We start from the raw sequence: 22549 nt of genomic DNA, 5'->3' as shown, positions 1-22549 counted from the left end.
TTTTTGTCAATGAAAGTCAATGGGGTCCAAAACAATATATTGAAGGTGAGTAAATGATGACAATATTTAACATTTTCACACCAACAAATTGCAAATATATATATTTTTTTAATACAGGATTTAATCATCTCGGATAACATTAATTTATAAATATACTCTTTCCTGTTCATTTATTTTCTATCACAGTTCATTTATATAACTAAAATGTTACAAATGTACTAGTATATGTAATATTGGTATGTGTAGAAATGAGCATTAACCATGATTAATGAATGCAGTAAAAGTATTGTTCATTGTTAGTTCCTGTTAGGCATTGTGTTAACTAATTATTGTTAACCATTATTATAACCATAAATAACCATTATTATTGTTACTTAATTTTTATTTGCATCTTAGTATTTCCATTTAGTATTTGTATCCCAAAATAAAAATAAATGGATAGAAACCCGACTCGTGATACATATATCATTGCAATTCATCAGGATAACATATTTGTATCCAAATTAATTCATTAAAACTGTGGGGAAAAGTGAACCTGCTGCATCCGTTTCAATCCCTCTCATGCATTTGGCATCACTTTTGTCCAGTACTGCATCTCTTCAGACACACACTTTGAGAAAATGCATGGCTATCTGAATACATCTGCAGACAACTGGATATAAGAACAAACCAAACAGAGTTTGAAAATCAGATAATAAGTTCTTCCTCCTTCAGTATCAACCTGCTAATGTCACTGATGTTCTTCCTTCTCAGCACATCTCATCCTAAGCTGTATATCCTTTGTTTACTCAATCGATTGAGTCAGGACTGCCCGCTTCCTTCAGCGTCCCAACACTCCGTCATGCTTTATTAACCCGTCTCTCCATTGTCTTAAGCAGAGAGACAAAGGATCGAATTGATCAATCTCAGGCAAACACAATCAGCTCCCCCTCCCTAATCATACAACGCCAGCCATCTGCCCAGTGTGAGCCTGGGAGTCCACCTGCCAGCTGTTGCCTCCAATCTACCTGGCACGAGATTGACCTCAAACGACCAGCGCTGAGGAACGCTGCTTGCAATATTATTCTGTAAGTCACGATAAAAGTGACCAATTACACATCCAGCGCTTATCTTGTACATCCATTTTTATGCCATTTCTGTGATGCCAGTTCTGTCAAATCTGTCACCATGATAATATTATCTACAGTAGATAGCTAGCATAGCTGAGGTTTTGTCAGATTTGCACACAAAATCACTTGAAAGCATCATTAAGAATGTAAAATAGTTTTGTAAATAAAACTAATATTTGAACCAAATATGGTGTCATGGTAGCGATATGCAATTTTTAATATTATTTTTATTATTTTCATTTAAATTCAAATTGGTATTGGCAAGAGTTTATCCCTGAGCCCCAAATATTATTATTAAGTCTTAAAAAATGCCTGAATGTCAATGGATTGGAAAATAATATTGAAGAAAGGCAGTACAACCACATTATTTTATGCAAAACATCTCCCAAAAATGTGTTTTCAGTTATAAAACAATAGTATTCAACAATCATTTGACAATCTTGAACCTGAAAATTACTTCATGAACTGACAAAAAAATAAATAAATTAAATCACCATTTTGTTAAAATTACTTTTAATAATGGCTCAGAAAGTAAATACAGTTCAAAGAAAAACTCTAGAACAATTTTGTTATCTAATGTATTGACATTCAGATAGTTCTAAGTGTGTCTTCAATGTTCAAACTCTTTTTGAAGTCATTTAAAGTAGCAACTCAGAACTTTAATGTTAGCAAAAAGTAACCAGATTATTGTTGTTACTCACAACACTGCCGCTGGGACCTTAAAAATGGTATTTCTCAGAAACAGCAGTGTTATGGCAAAGCAAACAGTTCAAATCCCTTTGAATTCAACAAAACCGTTAGTCAGAGTTATAATTAATCATTCAGATGGGACATTTTTCTGTGGACTGAATGAAAAGAACTGCAGGGGCTTTTGGTGGGTGATTCATATCCGACCTGCCGTCTGGCACCTCAGCCAAACCGTTTTATTACAGAATTACTTGGAATTTTCCGGGACCGATTCAGACCGAAGCCTATTGACGAACAGTCATTTAATCTGTAAGGAGTGACTCTGTGAATGTTTAAAACAATAGTGACTCTTGATCTATGCCAAAGCCTGTCATTCTAAACATGCTCCTACTTCTGGTAATGGAACTCTCACGCAGGGCTACACAGCACTCATGCTAAAATCACTGCAAGCTAAGTAACTGATAATTGCTGGCATTTAATGGTGTAATTGCAGTGGGATCTTAACACGGCTGTAATTGCGGCTCTCATTAGGAGTGACAGGCTGTCTGGATACCCAGCAGCACAGAACCAGTCCCGGCGTGGTTCCGTCACAGGCGTAAACCGCAGATGACCAAAGCAAAGTAAGGGACCTAATCTTAGAGTTTCAGCTGAGATAGAGATGACGTACAGTTATCCATGATTGTTCAAGAACAACACATCATAGAATGATGCCGATTTTGAAGTATTTCATAAATTAACATGTTACTTTTAGTATTTTAACCACAACATCTGAGTTTCAAATAAGTTCAAACAACTTTCTAATTGATTCTTTGGAGAACAAAAGGGAACATTTTTAAGACTGCTCTTTTCCATGCAATTATGGGGGCTTAAAAAGCACCATAAAAGTGGTTCAAAGGATTTCAAATGCTCCATATTAAGTTTTCTGAAGTCGTGTGAGAAACAGAGCAAACTTTAAGGAATGGAGAAACAAGAAACTGCTCTGACTCTAATCATGTTTACAAGAGACGTGGCAATGTCCAATTGAATCAATGCATGAATGAATCATTGTCTGAGTTGGATCTTATCAATGAATCAGTTTGACTGAAGCATACTGATTTGGCTCTCGAGTTCAACTTAATGATTCAATCATCTGGTTACAGTGAAAACCAACTAAAATTTCAGTCTTATCATTCCACAAAGCTATCTTCAAAAGACATATAGCAAAGGATTCATATGGACCACCTTATCAGTCAATTTATGGAACTCAAAAGCTCCAGTTCCCATTCAACGTAAATGCATGGAAGCGAGTGACTAGCACACCTTACGGAAATTCTCATTTTGTGTTCCAGAGAGGAAAGAACGACATGAGGGCTAGTAAATAATGACCGTTTTTAATTTGAAGTGAGCTAAACATTTGAGAATCTCATTCAGAAATGCACCTGTAACGGTTCCACCCTTCCTTGCAAAATTCAAAGAGAACAGGTCGCTTATCAGCCGGCAGTTTTTGGCTCTCGTTGACTGTTAAAGTTAACATCACTCTGGCTGATGCCTCCAGCTGGCGGAGACAGAGGAATAGCTTCTCGTCAGCGACGCGCCAATCGCTGTTGATTTGAAACGGCTGCGACAGCAAACAGTCGATAAAGTCTTTAGCGAGACAGCTCTGTGCAAACTCTTAGCCGTGTAATTAGCTCCCCCTCAGTAACACCGGGAATCTCAACACAAAAGAGAAAGAGGCTGCGTCCTATAACGGCCATCAATAAGGCATGGTGAGGAGTGTCACGGTGCCATCAAATACCCAAGCTTCCTCTCTCTGCCACTAATGACTGCCTTTGCAAAGCAGTCTGTTAAAACGATAACAAGTGGCACGTGTTTCATCAGGCCCTAATGGTCCACCAGTGCCTGCCCAGTGCCTGATGGGATTTTTGACAGGCAGACAAAATGTTGACAGGCCAGAAGGTAATGAGGGGGAAGGCTTGTGTCAGCAGTGCTGTAAGAAAATGGCCAGCTATTTGGACTAGCGTTTCTCCACCAATAATGACTTTTAAACAACTCGCAGAGATGTGAGGATTTAAGCGAGTCACGGCTTGTCAGAATGACTTTCGGTCCATTTGCCTGCGGTGCAGGTCCACTGGCCCGTGTGAGCATAAAATACACACAACACTCTCTACAGTAAGTTTGGCTAGAAATTCTTTCCAATGGAAAGAAATATCCCCAATGGGATCCTATTAGCATCTCAATTGTTTCTCCAAGACAGCAATGCAATCAAAGGAAGAGTAAATTAAAGCGGTTCAATTAAAGTCTCCTATGCCAGTGCTCATATGTCTCTTTTCCTAAATGCTGCAAGTAAAAGTAAAAGTCAGAACTCAAACATTTATCTTCAAATTCACAGAACATAATAATTCTATGATATATCTACCCATCCATCCATCCATCTGAATTCTATGTTGTGTGACTAAAGATAAATGTTTGAGTTCATATTGAGATTGAATTAAATCCTATGATATAATATAATTCAATGTTGAGTGAATTTTAGGAGAAATATTTAAAGAAAAAAAAGTTTGGGGTCAAAACTGTTGCTGCTTAATATTTTAGTAGCTGCTTAATGTTTTTATGAATAAAAAAGGTTAAACAATAGCATTTATTTGAAATAAAAACTTTTGTAACATTATAAATGTCTTTATTGTTTATCAATTGTGACCCTGGACCACAAAACCAGTCACATGGGTCCATTTTTTGAAACTGAGATTTGTACATCACCTGAAAGCTGAATAAATAACCTTCCCGTTGATGTATGGTTTGTTAGGACAATATTATTTGGTCGAGATACGACTATTTGAAAATCTGGAATCTGAGGGTGCAAAAAAATCTGAACATTGAGAAAATTGCCTTTAAAGTTGTTCATTTATGTTCGCGATTTTGCTGCATTCACTTACAAAAATAAATGTTTTATATATTTACGGTAGGAAATGTACAAAATATTTTCATGGAACATGATCTTTACTTAATATCCTAATGATTTTTGGCATAAAAGAAAAATCGACAATTTTGACCCATACAAATGTATACCCGTGCGGTTTTGTGATCCAGGGTCACAATTTAATACACCCTTGATGAATAAAAGTTATTTCTTTACAAAAATCTTACTGACTCCAAACAGTTTAACAGTAATGTAAATAGTTACAGCTAATTACTCCATTACATCTCCTGAGCTATGCAAAAACAAGGGCTTCCTTACTGAACAAAATAAAACTACCCAAAACAATACAACAAGCATTTATCTTACCATGGTCTTCTGACACTGTATGCTGGTGCTGTTGAAGCGCAGTGCAGTGACACTGTACTCTTTCCCCTGGATATAGAAGATACACTCGTAGTTCCTCTGGCCAGACTGGGGCTGTGGAAGGTTCCGGGCCAGAAGGGTGATGGGCTTCATGACACCAACGGGGATGTAGATTTGAGTGGACGGCAGGATCTGGGGACACTCCTGCGAAATGAAAAAAGAGGATAGTCTTCAGAAAATGCTCTTTTTTATATGTTGTAAATCAAATGTGAGTGAACTCTATGATATTAAAGGATTTATTTACACGCATTTTATCATCTGTGAGACGAAAATCATACACATGGTCACTTTGAGGGTTTATTCGTGTTTGTAGCATACAATAGATTGAACAAAACAAAGCGTTTATATTTGTCATGTGTTTAGAGGTATGAAAGATGACACACACAGACATAATTTGAGACTGCTATACAGAAAACATAATGACTTGCTATTATGATTTTGATAGATTCAAATAACAGCACTGAGGTGGATCTAAAGAAGATCAAAAACACTTTGATCTTACTAGAGTAAATGTGGCCATTCAGACATGGCAGCCCCTTCAGTGATGCTGCTAAATCAAGAGCGGGCGAAGGCGAGGATATGAAGGATGCGACGAGGACTTCAAGGCCATTGCCACCGTTGTCATGCCAACAGATTGGAAAACCAGGGCACAGAGCATGCAATTAAGCTTTTTGAGGGCGTGTGCCATTTTAAAGACTTGGCATTGGCACCAGAGTTATGATGCCAACTGTGCACTTTAACTAGGCAGCAGCATAACCATAGGCACGAGATCTTACCCGGCAGGACCGCTCCTCAAGAAAAATATTATAAATCTTCAGATTCTACATAGAATAATTGCTTTTGTGTGTGTGTGTTTATATGTTTATATGTCACAGACACATCTCATGTGCAACACATAAAACCCGAAATTTAAGCAAAAAACTGAAGCACTACATGATGGAAGATACAACTACATCAAAGCATAAGCCTTTCTATTGATGCTTTGATGCAGTAGGAGAACAAACAAAAAAACGTGTGGTACCATGATGCATCAGTTGGTAGAGTGAATCTCACAAAACCTGTTTGTGTCATATTTAAATATATAATATATAATTTCTAATGATTAATCGCATCCAAAATATAAGTATGTGTTTACATAATATACGTGTGCGTACGGTGTATAATTATTTTAAATACACACACATGCATTTAAATATTTTAAAAAAAGTTATTTATATATAAATTATTTATATGTATATACAATATAAATTATATATATATATATATATATATATATATATATATATATATATATATATATATATATTAGGGCTGTCAAAAGATTAATCGCGATTAATCGCATCCAAAATAAAAGTTTGTGTTTGCATAATATATGTGTGTGTACTGTGTATAATTATTTTGTATATATAAATACATATATATATATATACTGTATATATTTATATATAATTTATATTATATATAAATATATATTTTTTATATATAAATTATACAAAAATCAACATTTTTCTTAAATATATACAACATGCATGAGTGTGTATTTTTATATACAAAATAATTATACACAGTACACACACATATATTATGTAAACACAAACTTTTATTTTGGATGCGATTAATCGCGATTCATCTTTTGACAGCCCTAATATATATATATATATATATATATATATATATATATATATATATATATATATATATATATATATATATATATATATATATATATACATACATACACAGTACATACATGCAAATATTTATTAAATATATACATGCATGTGTGTGTATTTATATATACAAAATAATTATACACAGTACGCACACATATGTATATTATGTAAACATAAATTATTATTCTGGATGCGATTAATCGTTGCCCACCACTAATAATTTTATAGATTAAAAAAAGTATAAAATCTGCTTAAAATATATAGGAAATTCATAAAACTAGCAACCACCTAGAAAACCATACATATATACACGATTGATGGATGGATGGATGGATGGATGGATGGATGGATGGATGGATGGATGGATGGATGTGATGCATGAATATGATAATCATTCAGTACCATAAATTACTGGATGCATCACAGGTCACATTTACAATTAAATCAAGCTGAAGTCGTGCAACCCCAAAATAAAGAAACATTTGCAGGTGATGTACGAAAGATGCAGCACAGGGTAGATCTTTCCCCGACCTCGCCTATCAAAGCCTGATAAAGCGTCTGAACTTGTTACCCTCATTTCCTATTTACCCTGCCTGTGGTTCTAATTGAATGGGAGGAGTATGGAACACCAGCGGCGTTATTAAAATCTAGCGGAGATATGAGCTAGCGCTGCCACGGCGAGGGCTCTGTAAACAAACCTGATGGGAAAGCCACATGCGGATCGGTGACTCTGCAGAGTTCCATTGGGCTGCTGGTTTAATTGCCTCGGGCGGCAGTCTCCTTATTAATACTGTGCTGTGCTCTCGATTCGGTTGTGACTGAATAAATAGACTGTGATGCAGTTTCCCCCCACCACCACCCTCAATGGAGCGAGCCTGTGTTAGCGTTCAATTACTGTGTGGTACACAAAGGTGAGGGTTTCGCTGCTAATGAAAAGGTGCAATTTGTTCAGAGTCAATAAAGGCCTGTATGCTGAGCACAGAGAGCCCTTATCAGTTTCCTAAGAACGCAGCACACAAACCCAAAACTATATCACTGCAAGAGGTTTAAAAGGAAATGTGTTTTCGCTGCTTGTAACAGTCGGTTACGTGTAGCATGATGGCTGCATACTAAATACTTATGTTTTCAAAGGCTGAATTATAAGCACATGCCAAGAAAAACATGGCATTACTATAATACCATGGTACAAACAACTGGCTGAATCTCATGAATAGTCCAGTACTCATTATATGCGTTTTAATACATACTGTACTATGTGTTTTAAATTTAATTTGCAACAATGTTATATGTAGTCAAATCATAGTTGATTAGATAATCATAGTTTTATTTTAATATCCATCCATCCATCCATCCATCAATCTATATACACACATGCTATAAATGTCATATATATACATGTGTGTTTTTGTGTCTATATCTACCTATAATCTATACATCTATACCTATATATAGAATGCTGCAGTACAAAAAAAGAGTCTCAAAATTAGCCCTTTCTTTTTTCTTCTTTCTTTTGGTTTTGATGTGAACAATGACTTGGGCATGTTCTTGACAGTACAGTGGTACATTATGATTGTTACAAAAGAAATTATGGTATAAGTATAATACATATTAAAGAGCCACTCTGTATATTCGATTCTGCTTTATTTACCATCATATTAGTTTCCAAGTGACATAAAATTGGGCATATCTTCAAAGACAAACGCTTTGGCATCATTAGTTCATCATTAGTTCTGCTATCCCTTCACACTCAGCTTGTTTGTAAGTTTGTTTGTTTGTTTTTTTCAATAAACTGCCATGAAATCTAATTACCATGATTAGTTTGGCTTCATTCCGAAAATAATCTGCAAACGTGACACAATGTCATTTAACAACGTCTATTCAGCTCGCAACTGCGTGAGGCAAAGGGGAGAAATGATAAGAGCGACTGAGAACCAATCAGAGGAGAGCGGGAGCTGGTCTCATTAATGCTAAACCACCTGACTGGTGCTGAGAGACGCTTTGCTTGTGGCTCTGCCATTCGTTTCGGCAATCAAAACACACAGGTGGAGAAAAGATAGCCGTAAACTACACATTTAATGAAACGCTCCAACCATCTGATAAGGAAGGGATGCCTTTTAGAAGAGATGTGAGTCCACCCCCAAGGAAAAATGGAAATCCGCGTTTGAGAGGGAATGAGAAAGAAAAAGGAAAAAGGAATGAAAGAGAAACAGGATGGAGATGATCCTGTAAAAAGTACCATTGTACGCTTTTTTGTGCATATAGATCATTTAATGATATTTTGTCATTTAATGATATGTCAATATCATGGCACATTAATATGGTAATCTCAATGTATTATACTTTTTCCATCAGATATTATCACCGTAGTACCATAATAATACTTTTTGTAAGAGTAATCAGACTGTAAGAAAGCACAAGAGCTAAAGCAAAATGGAAAAAAAGAGCAAACGTGGGAAACTATTTTATTAAGTACCCTGACAGGTGTCAAAACAGGGTTGAAAGAGCAGATCAGATGGCACACTTGCTGAGCACAATGGAATAATGGTGTACCGTGGGGATTCCTTTGAAGTGTTTCACGTTTTCTCCTTCTTACTGCCTTTATTTGCTTTGAAATGACTGCGGCTCCGGTGAGCCGGGAATCCAGGTTATCATGCAGTGTGCGCCCCCACAGCGCAGAATCACATAGTGGGAATGAGCTCGGAGCAAACTCACATGTTCAAGTTAGAAAACTCAAATCCATCAGACCGATGCTGAAGCATTACACTGCACTTTCAGCTGCAATATTTAACACGGTACTATACTGCATTTTAAATGAATGCATGGAGTGCTAGAAAATTCCAGGATAAGGTTACTTTGCATATCTCTGAGAACATGGATAATTATCAGAAAAAAATCAATTCAATTAAATAAAAACGAAATAAAATAAAATATAAAATGAAACTAACTCGCAATTAACTCAAAAATAACTCAAATAATTTTTTTTATCCTTTAGTTACAAACTAATACCATTAACGTACCTAATTGTCAGAGAAATAAATATATATATAAAAAAAAACATGTATAAAATAGATTTGGCTACATATAACATTGTTGCAAATTAGTTTTAAAATGTTTAATGCAGTAAAATATGGCTTAGAAACTTCTAGTTAAAGTGAATACCAATATAACAATGCATATTCTTTTTCATAAAATTGTAATAATATGTCAAATAAAAACAATAATCATAATAATATGTCTAACATGACAGAGGTCTCGTGACGTGTTTTTCAAAATTGATAACTTGCTTTTAAACTTCACATGACACAGTGCTCATGGTGCAAGATGTTAGTGTGCATCTACATCTAAATTTAGTGGCTTTTCTTAGCAAAAACTGACATATATTTAATTCATTCGATGAATTACTCAGCACATCATGTAATTTGAATAACATTTCAAACGGACCTGCAGCTGAGGTTTGATATGAAATGGACATGGAAACGCAGAGAGATGCAGTACAGTATTGTTGGGAAGCCGTGCTGAGGGAAAGAGGAGGGCTGTTTTTTGGCTCTGGGATCTGGCAGCACTGCTCTGCTAGTCTGCTGTTTGTTTTGCTCAACTGCTGCCTCTAGCAATGCTCCTGCAAGCAAAACATGATATCTGCTGCTCTTTTCTTCCTCGTTCTCTCACATTCTCTACTTCTCTCTCTCTCTCTCAGTCTGAAAGAACCTGTGGGGCGATGCAGAGATGCTGCTCATGGAGCGTTAAGCAAAGCCCACACTGCAAACACAGCCCACTTCTGTGGACCATTCACATTCCCTCGCTTCAGAGTTGGAAATTGATTTAAAATCGCATAGGAACACATTTTGTGGTTGAAACATTAAAGACCAATGTTCTACACATACAAAAAAAGAAAAAAGAAAAAAGAACCCTGGTAATACTATGGTATTCTATGAAATATCTAGAGGTAACCTGGTAAATATACCATGGTATGTGAATATGAGAATCACTCAGTACTTCTTTGTAGGGGTGTGACGGTTAGCATATAACCGTGAGACCGACGGTTATAGTTGAACACCGTCATTACAACTCTATAACAGCCAAAACCGTGTTATTAAAATATTTTTTACAAACATTTTTTATCATAGAGAATGTTTAAATACTAATTAAAAACAATTGTTAACAGTCTGTGTTATTAATGGTCTACGTTGTTTCCAACTGTATTTGATTCTTTGCCAAGTACCCCTTGACCGACCGCCAATCATTTGAGATAGAAATAAAAGCTATGATATAGTGATGTGCCATCATTATGAGATTTATTAAACAAATAAAAAACATTTGCAATAATAAACATTAGCAATGAACATTTGCAATCGGGAGACATGGTTTTTACCACTTAATGAAGTTTTGTTTTGTAAATCGTCAGACATGATTTTTACCACTTCATTAAGTTTTGCTTTGTAGAAAGCATTTCTTTAAAGCGAATTTCGTTTTGTACAAATTGTATCTTAATTTTAATAAATGTTTCATCAACCAATTGCATGTATTTAATAAATAAAAAGCAAATATAATAACCGTGACATTGAGGCTCCGATGCGCCGCGTTCACTTGCATTGCATTGTGAAATTGAACTAGAGCGCATCTCATCGTAAATGAATGAAACTCAGCGTAGGCCTATGCCTCATACATTAGCATTAAATATCTTTGCTGCATCCTTTCTAGAACAGACAAGGGCTTTCTTGCGGCTCGCATCAGCAGAGCATTGCATCGTCCATAGGCCGCAAAACAATCAGCGGATGGCGGGCGGGTGCGGCTTTGAAATCTGGTCAAAAAACGTTGGTGCGGATGATGAGTTATGTGATGCGGTTGGAGATGAACTAATACCCCATCCGCGTATCTCTATTGATAACAACATTGAACACTACACAAATATTAATTTTATTCAAACTAAGTTATCCTATAACAGACGAACGTCACAAACGTCGCAAACCCCCCCGACGACGGTTATGTTACGAACCGTCACATTTGACTCACGTCATAACCGTCATCACCAATTCTGAAACCGGCACACCCCTACTTCTTTGTAAGTGCAGCACAAACATACTAAAAAAGCACTATGATATTATTATGTTTTTTTAGACATGGTACCACCATAGTATTCTTGGAGTACCATCTCTTAATGTTTTGAATAATTAATTAAATTAATCAAACATATCTCAATATTTGATAAGAAAAGCCTCCAAATTAAGACATTTTAAATAGTACATGCATTTCGTTAAGAGCCGACTAAAGTGGTGCTATTGTTCTTGCCATCCTAAAAGTTTAGTTCTGAGGTTCATTACGGTTAGGATAGCAGAAACAACAGCACTGCTTTATCCGGTAGTTTATGCAGTATCACTATTGACTGAGCTGCTAAAGCCTGTTATTATGTCTAACCAATTACTATCAACAATTTAAGGGCAGCATCACCAAAAAATCTTTAAATCCTAGTAGCATTTTAATTACATATTTTGGCAAGTCTTTTCAGGGTAACAGATGAGGAACTAGGCTGTCATCTAATTAGGCAGTCTGGAGCTCGTTGACTAGTAAGGGCCAAACGGTGAGGGGGAAACAACTCATGGATCCATCCACTCTAAGAGGAGCCTGTTGTCGAATGAAAGGGACTTTGAAGTCTAAAAGGGCTTTAGAGTGTCCGCCCACATGGGGCTGGAAAATAGAGCGCCACTCAAAACTTAGCAAGATGTGGCATAATTCAAACTAAAACTGGAGACCTGTTACTCATAGTGATACACTTTATATTAGAAATTCCCAAATGGCGACTAGGGAAACGTCGATTTTAAAATTGACTAGTCAGTCAGTGGGTGTTTTGAAATATTAATCAGTCTAAAGGAATAGGCTAGATTTGGGTTCACCTGCTTTGGACTGATTGCTTTTCTTTGCTATTTTTAGGAAAATATTAAACTTGGCATGCTGCCTTGAAATCGTAATGCTTGTGGTTATGCTAAAAAAAAAAAACACAGAGCAAGAGATGACATGGAGGTCCATCTCTTACATGTTTTTGCAATGCAAGCATGCTAACAGCTAAAGCACAACATACTTTCAGCAAACTATAAACGGCATCACTAAAAAAAACGTGAAAATTAACAAAAAATATCAGTAAATTATCAGCAAAAATCTATAAGGTTGGTTGTTGGATGACTAGTAAACAAGTTGACCCCTGTGACCCATCCTAGTGGCTAATTGCTATTACTAATTGAAAAAGACAATTAATGTAAAGACGCAACTTATCTGAGATGATTTGGCTAATAGAATATTATTTGGCTAATATTTGGTTTATTGGTGTAATAGAATAGGTTAATATGTAAAAACACATCTTTCACATACTGTCCACTATTGCAGCACCTCTATACCCAGTCTGTCTGAAACATGCTAAATTCTACAAAGCCCCTCCTTTCGAAAAGCTCAGAGTGCTCTGATTGGCCAGCAGACCCAGTGAATTGTGATTGGCCAAACACCTCAAGCGCGTGTCGGAAATGAAACGTCCCTTAGCATAACCGCAAGCTTCAGCTTCCAAGGCTTCTAAAGCGTAACACACAGTTAAAGGGATACTTCACCGTTTTTTAATATTAAACTATGTTATTCCCTTAACTAAGACGAGTTGATACATATCTCTCTCGTCTTTGTGCGTGCACTCAATCGCTCTGGCGTGCGGCGACACTTTGATAGCACTTAGCTTAGCCCAGTTCATTCATTAGGACCCAAACAGAGATGAAGTTAGAAGCGACCAAACACCTCCACGTTTTCCCTATTTAAATACAGTTACACGACCAAGTCGGAATAGCACTTGGGAGCATTTCGACTCGGCGCAGTAAAAAGTCACGTTGGTTCTAATGACAGAAGTGAGAGGGAGAGGGGGAGAGGATTTTTCAGGAGTGACTTTTTACTGCACCGAGTCGAAGTGCTCCCAAGTGCTATTCCGCCATACATTATAGTTATCCTTTTTACCCGCTTAGAAAAGCGCCACGTTTTATTTTGTGTCACCATAATTGGTTGTGTAACTACTCGTGTAACTGTATTTAAATAGGGAAAACGTGGAGGTGTTTGGTCGCTTCTAACTTCATCTCTGTTTGGTCCCTAATGAATGAACTGGGCTAAGCTAAGTGCTATCAAAGTGTCGCCGCGCACCAGAGCGATTGAGTGCACGCACTGAGACGAGAGAGGTATGTATCAACTCGTCTTAGTTAAGGGAATAACATAGTTTAATATGAAAAAACGGTGAAGTATCCTTTTAATAATAATGTTGTCGGTTTTCCCGTGTCAGTTCAAGTCGGATTCTGAAAATGCAGATGATCAAGCCGATCGATCGGAACCAACTTTGCCAGCACAACTGGAAAAGATAGTTTCACGGTGGAAAGTAGTCTTTGTACAGAGCCGGCATTGTCACTCCCCGGTTCAGGAAGCTGTCCTGCGTAAAATGCGCTGTGCACAAGCAAACCTTTTGGTTGCACTGCACAGGAACACCTTTATAAATAACTCTTAACCTCTGAAAGCAAAATCAGTTTTGCTTTCGCATCCAAACAAACAGCGTCTCTGAGACATGACAACACAACAATTCCCTGAAACCTCGTCTTCTATCCTCAAAAGGGTTTTATAGTCTGAGAAAATACAGTCAAATAATACAGTAAAAAATCCTTTAAGAACCCAGTAGGACTGGACTGAGTTAGAACAGCATGAGAAACCTGGTCCTGGCCCCGTATCCTTGGGCACCACCCAAGACTTTGCGAGTGCTAGCGCCATCTCCTTGACTCCTGAATGTAAAATTCATCTTCGGTCTCCATTAGGCAGACAGACGCTGAGGCATCTGGAAATTAAGATTTAATACACTTTGAATAATTAAAGCCACAGATCAGTGGCAGCCTTAGATCCCTCCGAGAGGCCCAGTGCCAGAGAGAACGGGAACCGCGGTGCTTTGAGCTCTACTTGCAACACAGCGGGATGGACCGGCATCAAACAACAAAGGTGAGGGTGCATGGCAGGGTCCCCGTTTCTGCTAATTGCCTTTCTGATTAATTGATTAATTACAGTGAACCCTCATCGTTGTTATCCCGGGAGGATGAGGCGTTGGGTAGGATGAAGGTGGCATTTGATATGGAGTAGCTCAGGGAACTGAAATGACACGAGGTGAGGCATGCGCTCTTGGCACGGCCACTGGAATACTGATCCAGAGACTGGCTTCTCAAAGCTCCGTCCTCGGCTGTTTGTAGTGCAGTGCTGTCAGCGCCAGTGCCTGGGATCAGAGGCACGGGAGACGGGAATTTGCAGAGTATTTGAGGGAGCTGGGCAGAGATTTGAGTGAGAGAGCAAGTGAGAGAGAGAGCGAAGGATGAAGAAACACCTGACAGCCAAACGGGACAGACGGTAAATCAGAGCTGGATGGAATTTGGATGCTAGAAGTGGATGCTGCTCTCCACATGCAATAAGAAACAAAGGCCAGATCGAACAAGTGCAATTCAGTTTAGAGCCAAAGGTGGGTATGGAATATATGGCTGGCACTGGAAAAAGGTCATTTATGAATACGATGTTTGTATGTTTTATTTAAATTATTCAAGTTCTATAAAAGACATACAGGCATACAGACTGAAGGTTAAAATAAGATTTGGCACAAAAGCACCACGTCCTACATAATGGAATACTAACATGCTGCAAAATGGAACATGGCACTATGTTTAGAAATGTAGAAAATTTAGACTGAGAGATACGACATCTCCAGGTCACATATACATATAGCCTATATATACACATACACACCTATATACCACATATACACACACACAGTAAAATAAAGTATATTGTTCATAAAAAATAAAGCTTATTTAAGGACTGTTATTTATTCTACGGATATTTTTATGACAATTAGTCGCATTTATCCCTAAATTTATTTCTCATTAATGGTGATTTTGATTAGATTCTCATTAATGTTAACCAGCATAAATCTGCATAAATATCATTATTTTGTGTTACAATAATGAGAATGGGGTTGTTTATTTTTTGCATTACAGTAATATGATGATAATGTGCATAATTGTCATGGAAATAATGCCAAAATCTTAATTGTACTGAAATAGCCTTCATTTTCTTGAAATACTTATTTTGCATGAATATACAGTATTAGAAATATAGAAATGGGGTAAAATGTTTTTAGTCAACCACTTACTTTTACAAACTTTCACAAAGAAATAACTTTTCAGTGTACACTGTTCAGACACAGTTTCTTTTGTTTTAACAGTTTGAAATCCCTTTCAAGCTTTATGAACCAATCACAGACATTATGAATGATCTAAAAGGGTAATTATGGGCTCTCGTGACAAACTGAAGTGAAATCTAAATGTATTCTCATTTTTAATTAAGTCCCTCAAAGCGAAAAGGAAGAAAGTATAAACACGACGGAAGTCCTGATAAAAAATTCTCTGATCAGGCTCAGCTGTGCAGTTTCCCTATTTGGCAGCAGTATATTAGTTATACTGATTAGAACAGAGGCTGTAAAAGCCTGAGAATATACCTTTCTTTCATGGAGACAAAAAAACTCCTTTGTTTTTGGTGTCTGTGTAGGCTTTCTTTGAATTATCATCCTGCAGACAACTATATTACAGTCTTATGTACTCACACCACCCAGAAAAGCTTTTGAAACACTAAGAATAAAATATTTGCAGAGTTATTTTATCACCAAAAAGCAATGTAGGTACAATAGCTTTAAGCAGAAAGCTTTTAATGCTAACAGCTCTGTATGAATTATGAGAGCCACTGTATATACAAGTGTTAAAATCACATATGCACCCGGGCTGATGACAAACACCCCCACAATCCTCTGCTATTCCTGCTATTATCATGGGTGACATGTCTTTGTTTATAAGAGCAAACACAAGGCAGAGCATTACTGAATCACACAGCTCCCGCGGGAGCATCGAGGAGTTCCTTGGTGATATACCACCCCATGACTTATTTATCAAAACCCCCATTTGTCTCATCGGAGACGCACACTAATGAGTCTCAAATGAGGGAGAGAACGCAGCCGTAACACCAGTTTCATCATCCTTAAAACAAACTCCATTCATTACGCTTATGGACTGGGCGGCTCTGTCTCAATAGGGTTGGATAAAAAGAGACGCAGGAGAAAACCAAAAGATACTACGGCAATGTTGAGTTCCCAAGGTTGGTCAGCAGCTTTCTTTCAGTCTCTCTGGTCCATTTACGGACAATCAGTGTTGGTACACTATGAGCATGTCAGCGTGAGAACAAATGCTATATAGGCTGGAAACAGAGAACAGCGTGGTGTACACCCACCCCACCATTATTCCAAAAATGATGCTGAAACGCAGCTCAGCACGACCTTCTGTGCGGGTCTGTGAAATGCACTTTTGGCACTAGCAAAGGGTAAAACCGCTGTCCAAGTGTGACTAAATGAGCTACTGGTCGACAGCTGGGTTCACAAATAACGAATGCTGGAACGAGTGTGTTGGCGGTGCTATTTGTGTGTTTGTTTGTTTATATATATATATGTTTGTTTATTTCTCCTTGTGAATTCCTCAAGTGGAGCTTACTGAAGCAATTTTCCACCTGGTCAGATTTAATGTGTCCCACTGTTTATCCGCTGTCAGGCGAATGTTGATTTATTTACATTTGATTTGCAAATGTGACTCATTACGATTGGTGGCTGAACGGTTTATCTTTCATGTCTCCGAGAGGATGTTTGGCTACTTTTTAAGGTATGGTTGTTCACAGACTGAGCAGTAATAATGACAGAGATAAAGACATGTGGAAAGGGATTGTGGGAACTGTATTTTCAGCCGTATTTGTGTGAACTGTAGATGGATGGATGGATGGATGGATGGATGGATGGATGGATGGATGGATGGATGGATGGATGGATGGATGGATGGATGGATGGATGGATGGATGGATGGATGGATGGATGGATGGATGGATGGATGGATGGATGATTATTAATTAAGGTGATTGATTGATTGATTGATTGATTGATTGATTGATTGATTGATTGGACCAGTAAATAAACTAAAGTAGAACTGAGGAATGACTACAGGTAGCATGGGTGTTAACCTTATGTTTATGTTTGTAGTCCTCACAAGAATGCCCCTATGATTCCCAGAAATGCTGTCTAGGTAGGCACCTCGCTCGCTTTTGAGACCCCACTGTCGAGCATAATGAAAAGCAATCTCCGAAATCTCACTTCAACCACTAGTTATTAACCGGCGCTACCTGAAGATACCAGATGTGAAACACCAATCCTTCACTCCCTGCCTCAATTCCACACCTTCACCCACAAAACCCTGCCACTATCTCACCTTCATCCTCCACCTAATAAACACCAAATACCACCAACCTCTATGTCAAGACAGAGCATCTCTTCCAGTGTTTATTAGTCTTTACACACGTCCATGGCAACTTCTTCATGGTCACACTGAAGCAGTTTAGGCTACTGAATCCAGGTTATGATGTAATGACATCTAGCTAATGTCCAAATCAATCATGCAGCAGCATATCTAGACAAATATTAACTGTCAAAGAAAGAATTTTCTAGAGGAAGGATGATACTTAATGAATTTACATTTACATTTGTTCATTTAGCAGACACTTTGAACCAGAGCGACTTAAGCAATGAATTTGCTTAATAAAATAACATTTTTATGAAAAATTGTGTCCATGACTTGTATTATGCAGTAACCATTTTACAAAATCAATAAAGCTACCGAGGTCATTACACATGACGAATACAGTCAAGGATAAAGGGGTTAAAGACATTTTGCAGCACACTGCGATGAGCAATGATCTTTAATGTAGAATCTATTCACAATCCATGCAAACATCAACATAAATATAAAGAAAACGATACATGAATCATAAAAAAGGAAAATTAATATAATGTAAAAAATGTCTCGCTCCTTCAAGGCCTAATTCTGAAAAAAACATTTTTATAAAACATCCTATGAATTAACTCAATGTCAATATAAAGGTAGACATATCACACATTTGAAGAATTTAATCAAATAAGTAAATTACATAATGAGAATAAAATAATAATAATAATAATAGCAATATTAGGTGTACAAAATAAGACTTAAATTAAACTATTTGTGCACAATACAAATGAATTCATGGGCTCTGCATTGAGCTGTAATCCTCGAGATCAACTAATATTGATGTGGATACTGCAGCACACTAGGAAGGTGTTTGGGAGTGAACACCGATAAGGCTGTGTGTAAAATTGTAAACATTTGCGTACATTAGACCCAAATGCCCCTCTCAACGGCAAAAGCGCTGTTTAACAGCTGCAGAGTGCATGAAAAGCCCCCTGGTCGACTCGAAACGGTTTGAGATACAAATGCTCCCCTGAGACGACTTCGGCAGTCGAGAACGGGCATGTGGAGGATTGATGCGTGTGCGTGTCAGTAATCATAACCCACTGTACACGCGTAATGCCGCCTCTCGCACTTCCAGCGCTCATGAGAAAAGGAGGGAGAGATGTGATTGATATTGGTTTTTATGCAAATGTAGCATTTGTAAATGTACAACACGATACAATTTGCATAGTCATTCAGTCAGTGCCGTTTATAAGTGCATTAATCCAGCGCCGCTCTCCTTAGAACAGCTGCTTACACAAAGCCAGCGCGAAAAGAACAACGCTTGCAAATGGGACATGTGTGCATCTGCACCCCTGTATTTTTTGGGTGATGGGTCGCAAACATGAAAAGCAATTTTCTATGAAATGAAAGGGAGCTGTGCACTGAAAGGGCGTTGCATGTAAATGTATGCATTGTATTAGGAAGACTGACCTCAGACATGTTGACGCGGCCCTCTTGGAAGGAGCAGTCGTTGGCGTTGTGGGTGCACATGTGTCGGTATTTGCACCAGTGGCATGGAAAGGAGCCGTTCACACAGGAGAGACACCTATCAAGAGGAGACAGCAAGAGAAAGAGATTATTATTTAATTATTAACTGCAAAATTACTCATTCTACTATACGCATTCTGTTTTAAACCATAACATTTCCACACAACATACTCATGTTTCTCTTTCATCAGCATTGGAATTTGGCACTTAGCACAATTATAATGCAGTTTTGTGGTTTAATTCATATTTGCATAATATAAAACAATGTGTTGTCCAAAATGGGAATAAATCAGATTTATTCAGAGGTGTGCCTCAAGGCTCAGTACTGGGACCACTTCTTTTTTTTCCATTTATGTAAATAATCGACCATTCATTTCCAAAAAGGTATGCTGATGATACTGTCATATACTGTATGTATATAATGCTGATTCTCTACAAACTCAATCCCTTCAGTATGATTTTAATATTTTACAAGATTGACTTTTGGATAATAAATTAGTGTTTAATAAAACGAAATCCTATAATGATTTTGGGTTCTAGACAGAAACTTAAATCCAAAACGTGTTCTTGTGTTTTATCATGTAAAGTACTCCTTTGCATAAAGCTGATATTATTACATCTCGTGTGGCTTGATTTCTTTTAAATCACATATTAATCATGTTTAACACAGTCAACTTTGGAATAAGTATTTTACATCGATCTCAAAATTGTTTTTCATACAATGTTTGTAAGAAACTTGTTTCTCAACTAATATTTCCAACCCTTGATTATTGTGATGATGTTTATCAAACGACATTAAAATTAGATCTTGCTTCGTTTAATACAGCATATAATAGACTTTGCAGATTTGTTTTGGGATGTTCTTTTTTTACTTATCACTGTGCAATGTATGATGCACTCCAATGGTCATCCCTAAAGACATATTCATTGGCATCAATTTATATTCAAATGTATTTATTTTAATTATCCCAGTTTTTTAACAATACTTTGTACCTTTTTTACAACTGTTTTACTTGATGTACGAATATGATTCTTTTTTTTTTATTATGTTGTGATTGTGTTACATTCTATGTTAGGACCCCCTCAAAAACGAGATGGTACATCTCCAGGGGTTAATCCTAATAAATAAACATTGTTTAATATCATTTCAGCATCATGAACAAAGATCCTACGCAGTGTGTACGAAACTGAACTGAACAACTATAGTTGTTTGTTAATGACGTATTTAAATGCATATCCGAGGTGTTTCGTGCCTTGGTAACCGTCCATTAAACCCTATTACCAAGATGGTTTTTCAAACAAATCTACCTCTTTTATGTCTTCTCTTTCCATCTTTCAAGCAGAGGTGACAAAGAGCGGGTGATGTGAGATGGACAGAGATTGAGACAGATCAAAGACGTGTCGGAAAGATAGAGTGAACTAACGCTCTCATCAAACAGCAAAGGAAAAGAAACCAAAAGATAAGACGCAAACACACAAACACTATCCATTCATTCAGGTATCACACAAAGTAAATGACCAAAGCTTCACATTCAACAGTTTAAAGTGACATTTACATCAACAACACTGATGATTTGTTCGTTTAAGACATTTAACAACTGAGCCCACGTTTGACAGAGTTGGCACCTCAAGGTGAAGAAAATAAGAACGCCAGACACGTCACAAACAACACTGATCTGTCAACTTTCCACACATCGCACTGAGACAAAGGTGTAGGTTTGCTTTGTTGCTATGGATACAGAGGAAGATTTTGTTGCCGTTTGGCAGAGGAGGACAAGGACGCTGGTCTGTACTCTAGTCTTAGAGACCCGTCTCAAAAAGTCATAACAGAAGAGTTGCGTGGGAGCAGTTTCTTATCACGCATTCGGCATAAACTTCAGAATGAACTGAGCTTGACATAAAGGTGGAAACAGATTTGTGCAGTACTTCTAAACCATTACACAACTGTACAGGTGAAGTGAGTAATTTCTGCGTCATATATATATATATAGACACTTTTTCACTCAATGGCAAAAAAATCTATATATACATACTGATGATTTTTGATTGTGATCCAATGACTGCATTATTATACTTTTGGTATTTTGTGAATAAATAAATAAATGAAATGAAAAAAAAAACTGTATAAACGGCCTTTGGGGTCAATAAGATTTTTTAAATGTTATTAAACAGAGTCTCTTATGCTTACCCAGGCTGTATTTATTTGATCCAAAACACAGTAAAAACTGTAATATTGTGAAATATTATTACAATTTAAAAATAACTGTTTTCTATTTGAATATATTTTAAAATGTAATTTATTCCTGTGATGCTAAGCTGTATTTTCAGCATAATTACTCCAGTCTTCAGTGTCACATGATCGTTCAGAAATCATTCTAATATGCTGATTTGCTGCTCAAGACACATTTTTCATTATTATCAATGCTGTTAAATGCTGTTCTTTTTATCTTTATATTCAAAGAATCCTGAAAAAAAAATGGTACACAACTGTTTTCAATGTAGATAATAATCAGAAATGTTTCTTGAGCAGAAAATCAGCATATTAGCTTAGCCAACACATACACAAATTACATTTAAATTACAATTAAAATATATTCAAACAGAAAACAATTATTTTAGATTGCAATAATGTTTCAAAATATTACATTTACAATATTATTGTATTTTTGATTAAATAAATGCAGCCTGGGTGAGCGCAAGAGACTTCTATTAAAAACATTTAAAAACATTACCGATCCCAAACTTTTGAATGTTATAAAAGGAAATGAAATCCACAGGGACTTGGACGACTTTTGAATAAATCTGAATCAGTTAATTTACAAAACAAATACTTGGGCATCCAAGCTCTTCAACTCAAATGTTGAAGTACAGTCCACACAA

The 22549-nt window shown here is 36.9% G+C and overlaps 1 protein-coding gene across 2 annotated transcripts in view; it reads right to left on the bottom strand.

The window, feature by feature from the left end:
- The window catches only part of plxna1a (plexin A1a), a 206589-nt gene that overhangs the window by 64921 nt on the left and 119119 nt on the right, over nucleotides 1-22549 (bottom strand). For both annotated transcript variants that reach the window (XM_079848220.1, XM_079848221.1), the window contains exons 9-10: nucleotides 19613-19727; nucleotides 5059-5259 (exon numbers count right to left, since the gene is read on the bottom strand). In XM_079848220.1, the coding sequence (XP_079704346.1) occupies nucleotides 5059-5259; nucleotides 19613-19727 (316 nt within the window). The remainder of the gene's footprint in view (nucleotides 1-5058; nucleotides 5260-19612; nucleotides 19728-22549) is intronic.

This window comes from Squalius cephalus, assembly GCF_949319135.1.
Source record: "Squalius cephalus genome assembly, chromosome: 18".
Lineage (NCBI taxonomy): Eukaryota > Metazoa > Chordata > Actinopteri > Cypriniformes > Leuciscidae > Squalius > Squalius cephalus.
Note: the sequence above shows the minus strand (reverse complement) of the source record. Positions and strands in the feature narration are given on the sequence as shown.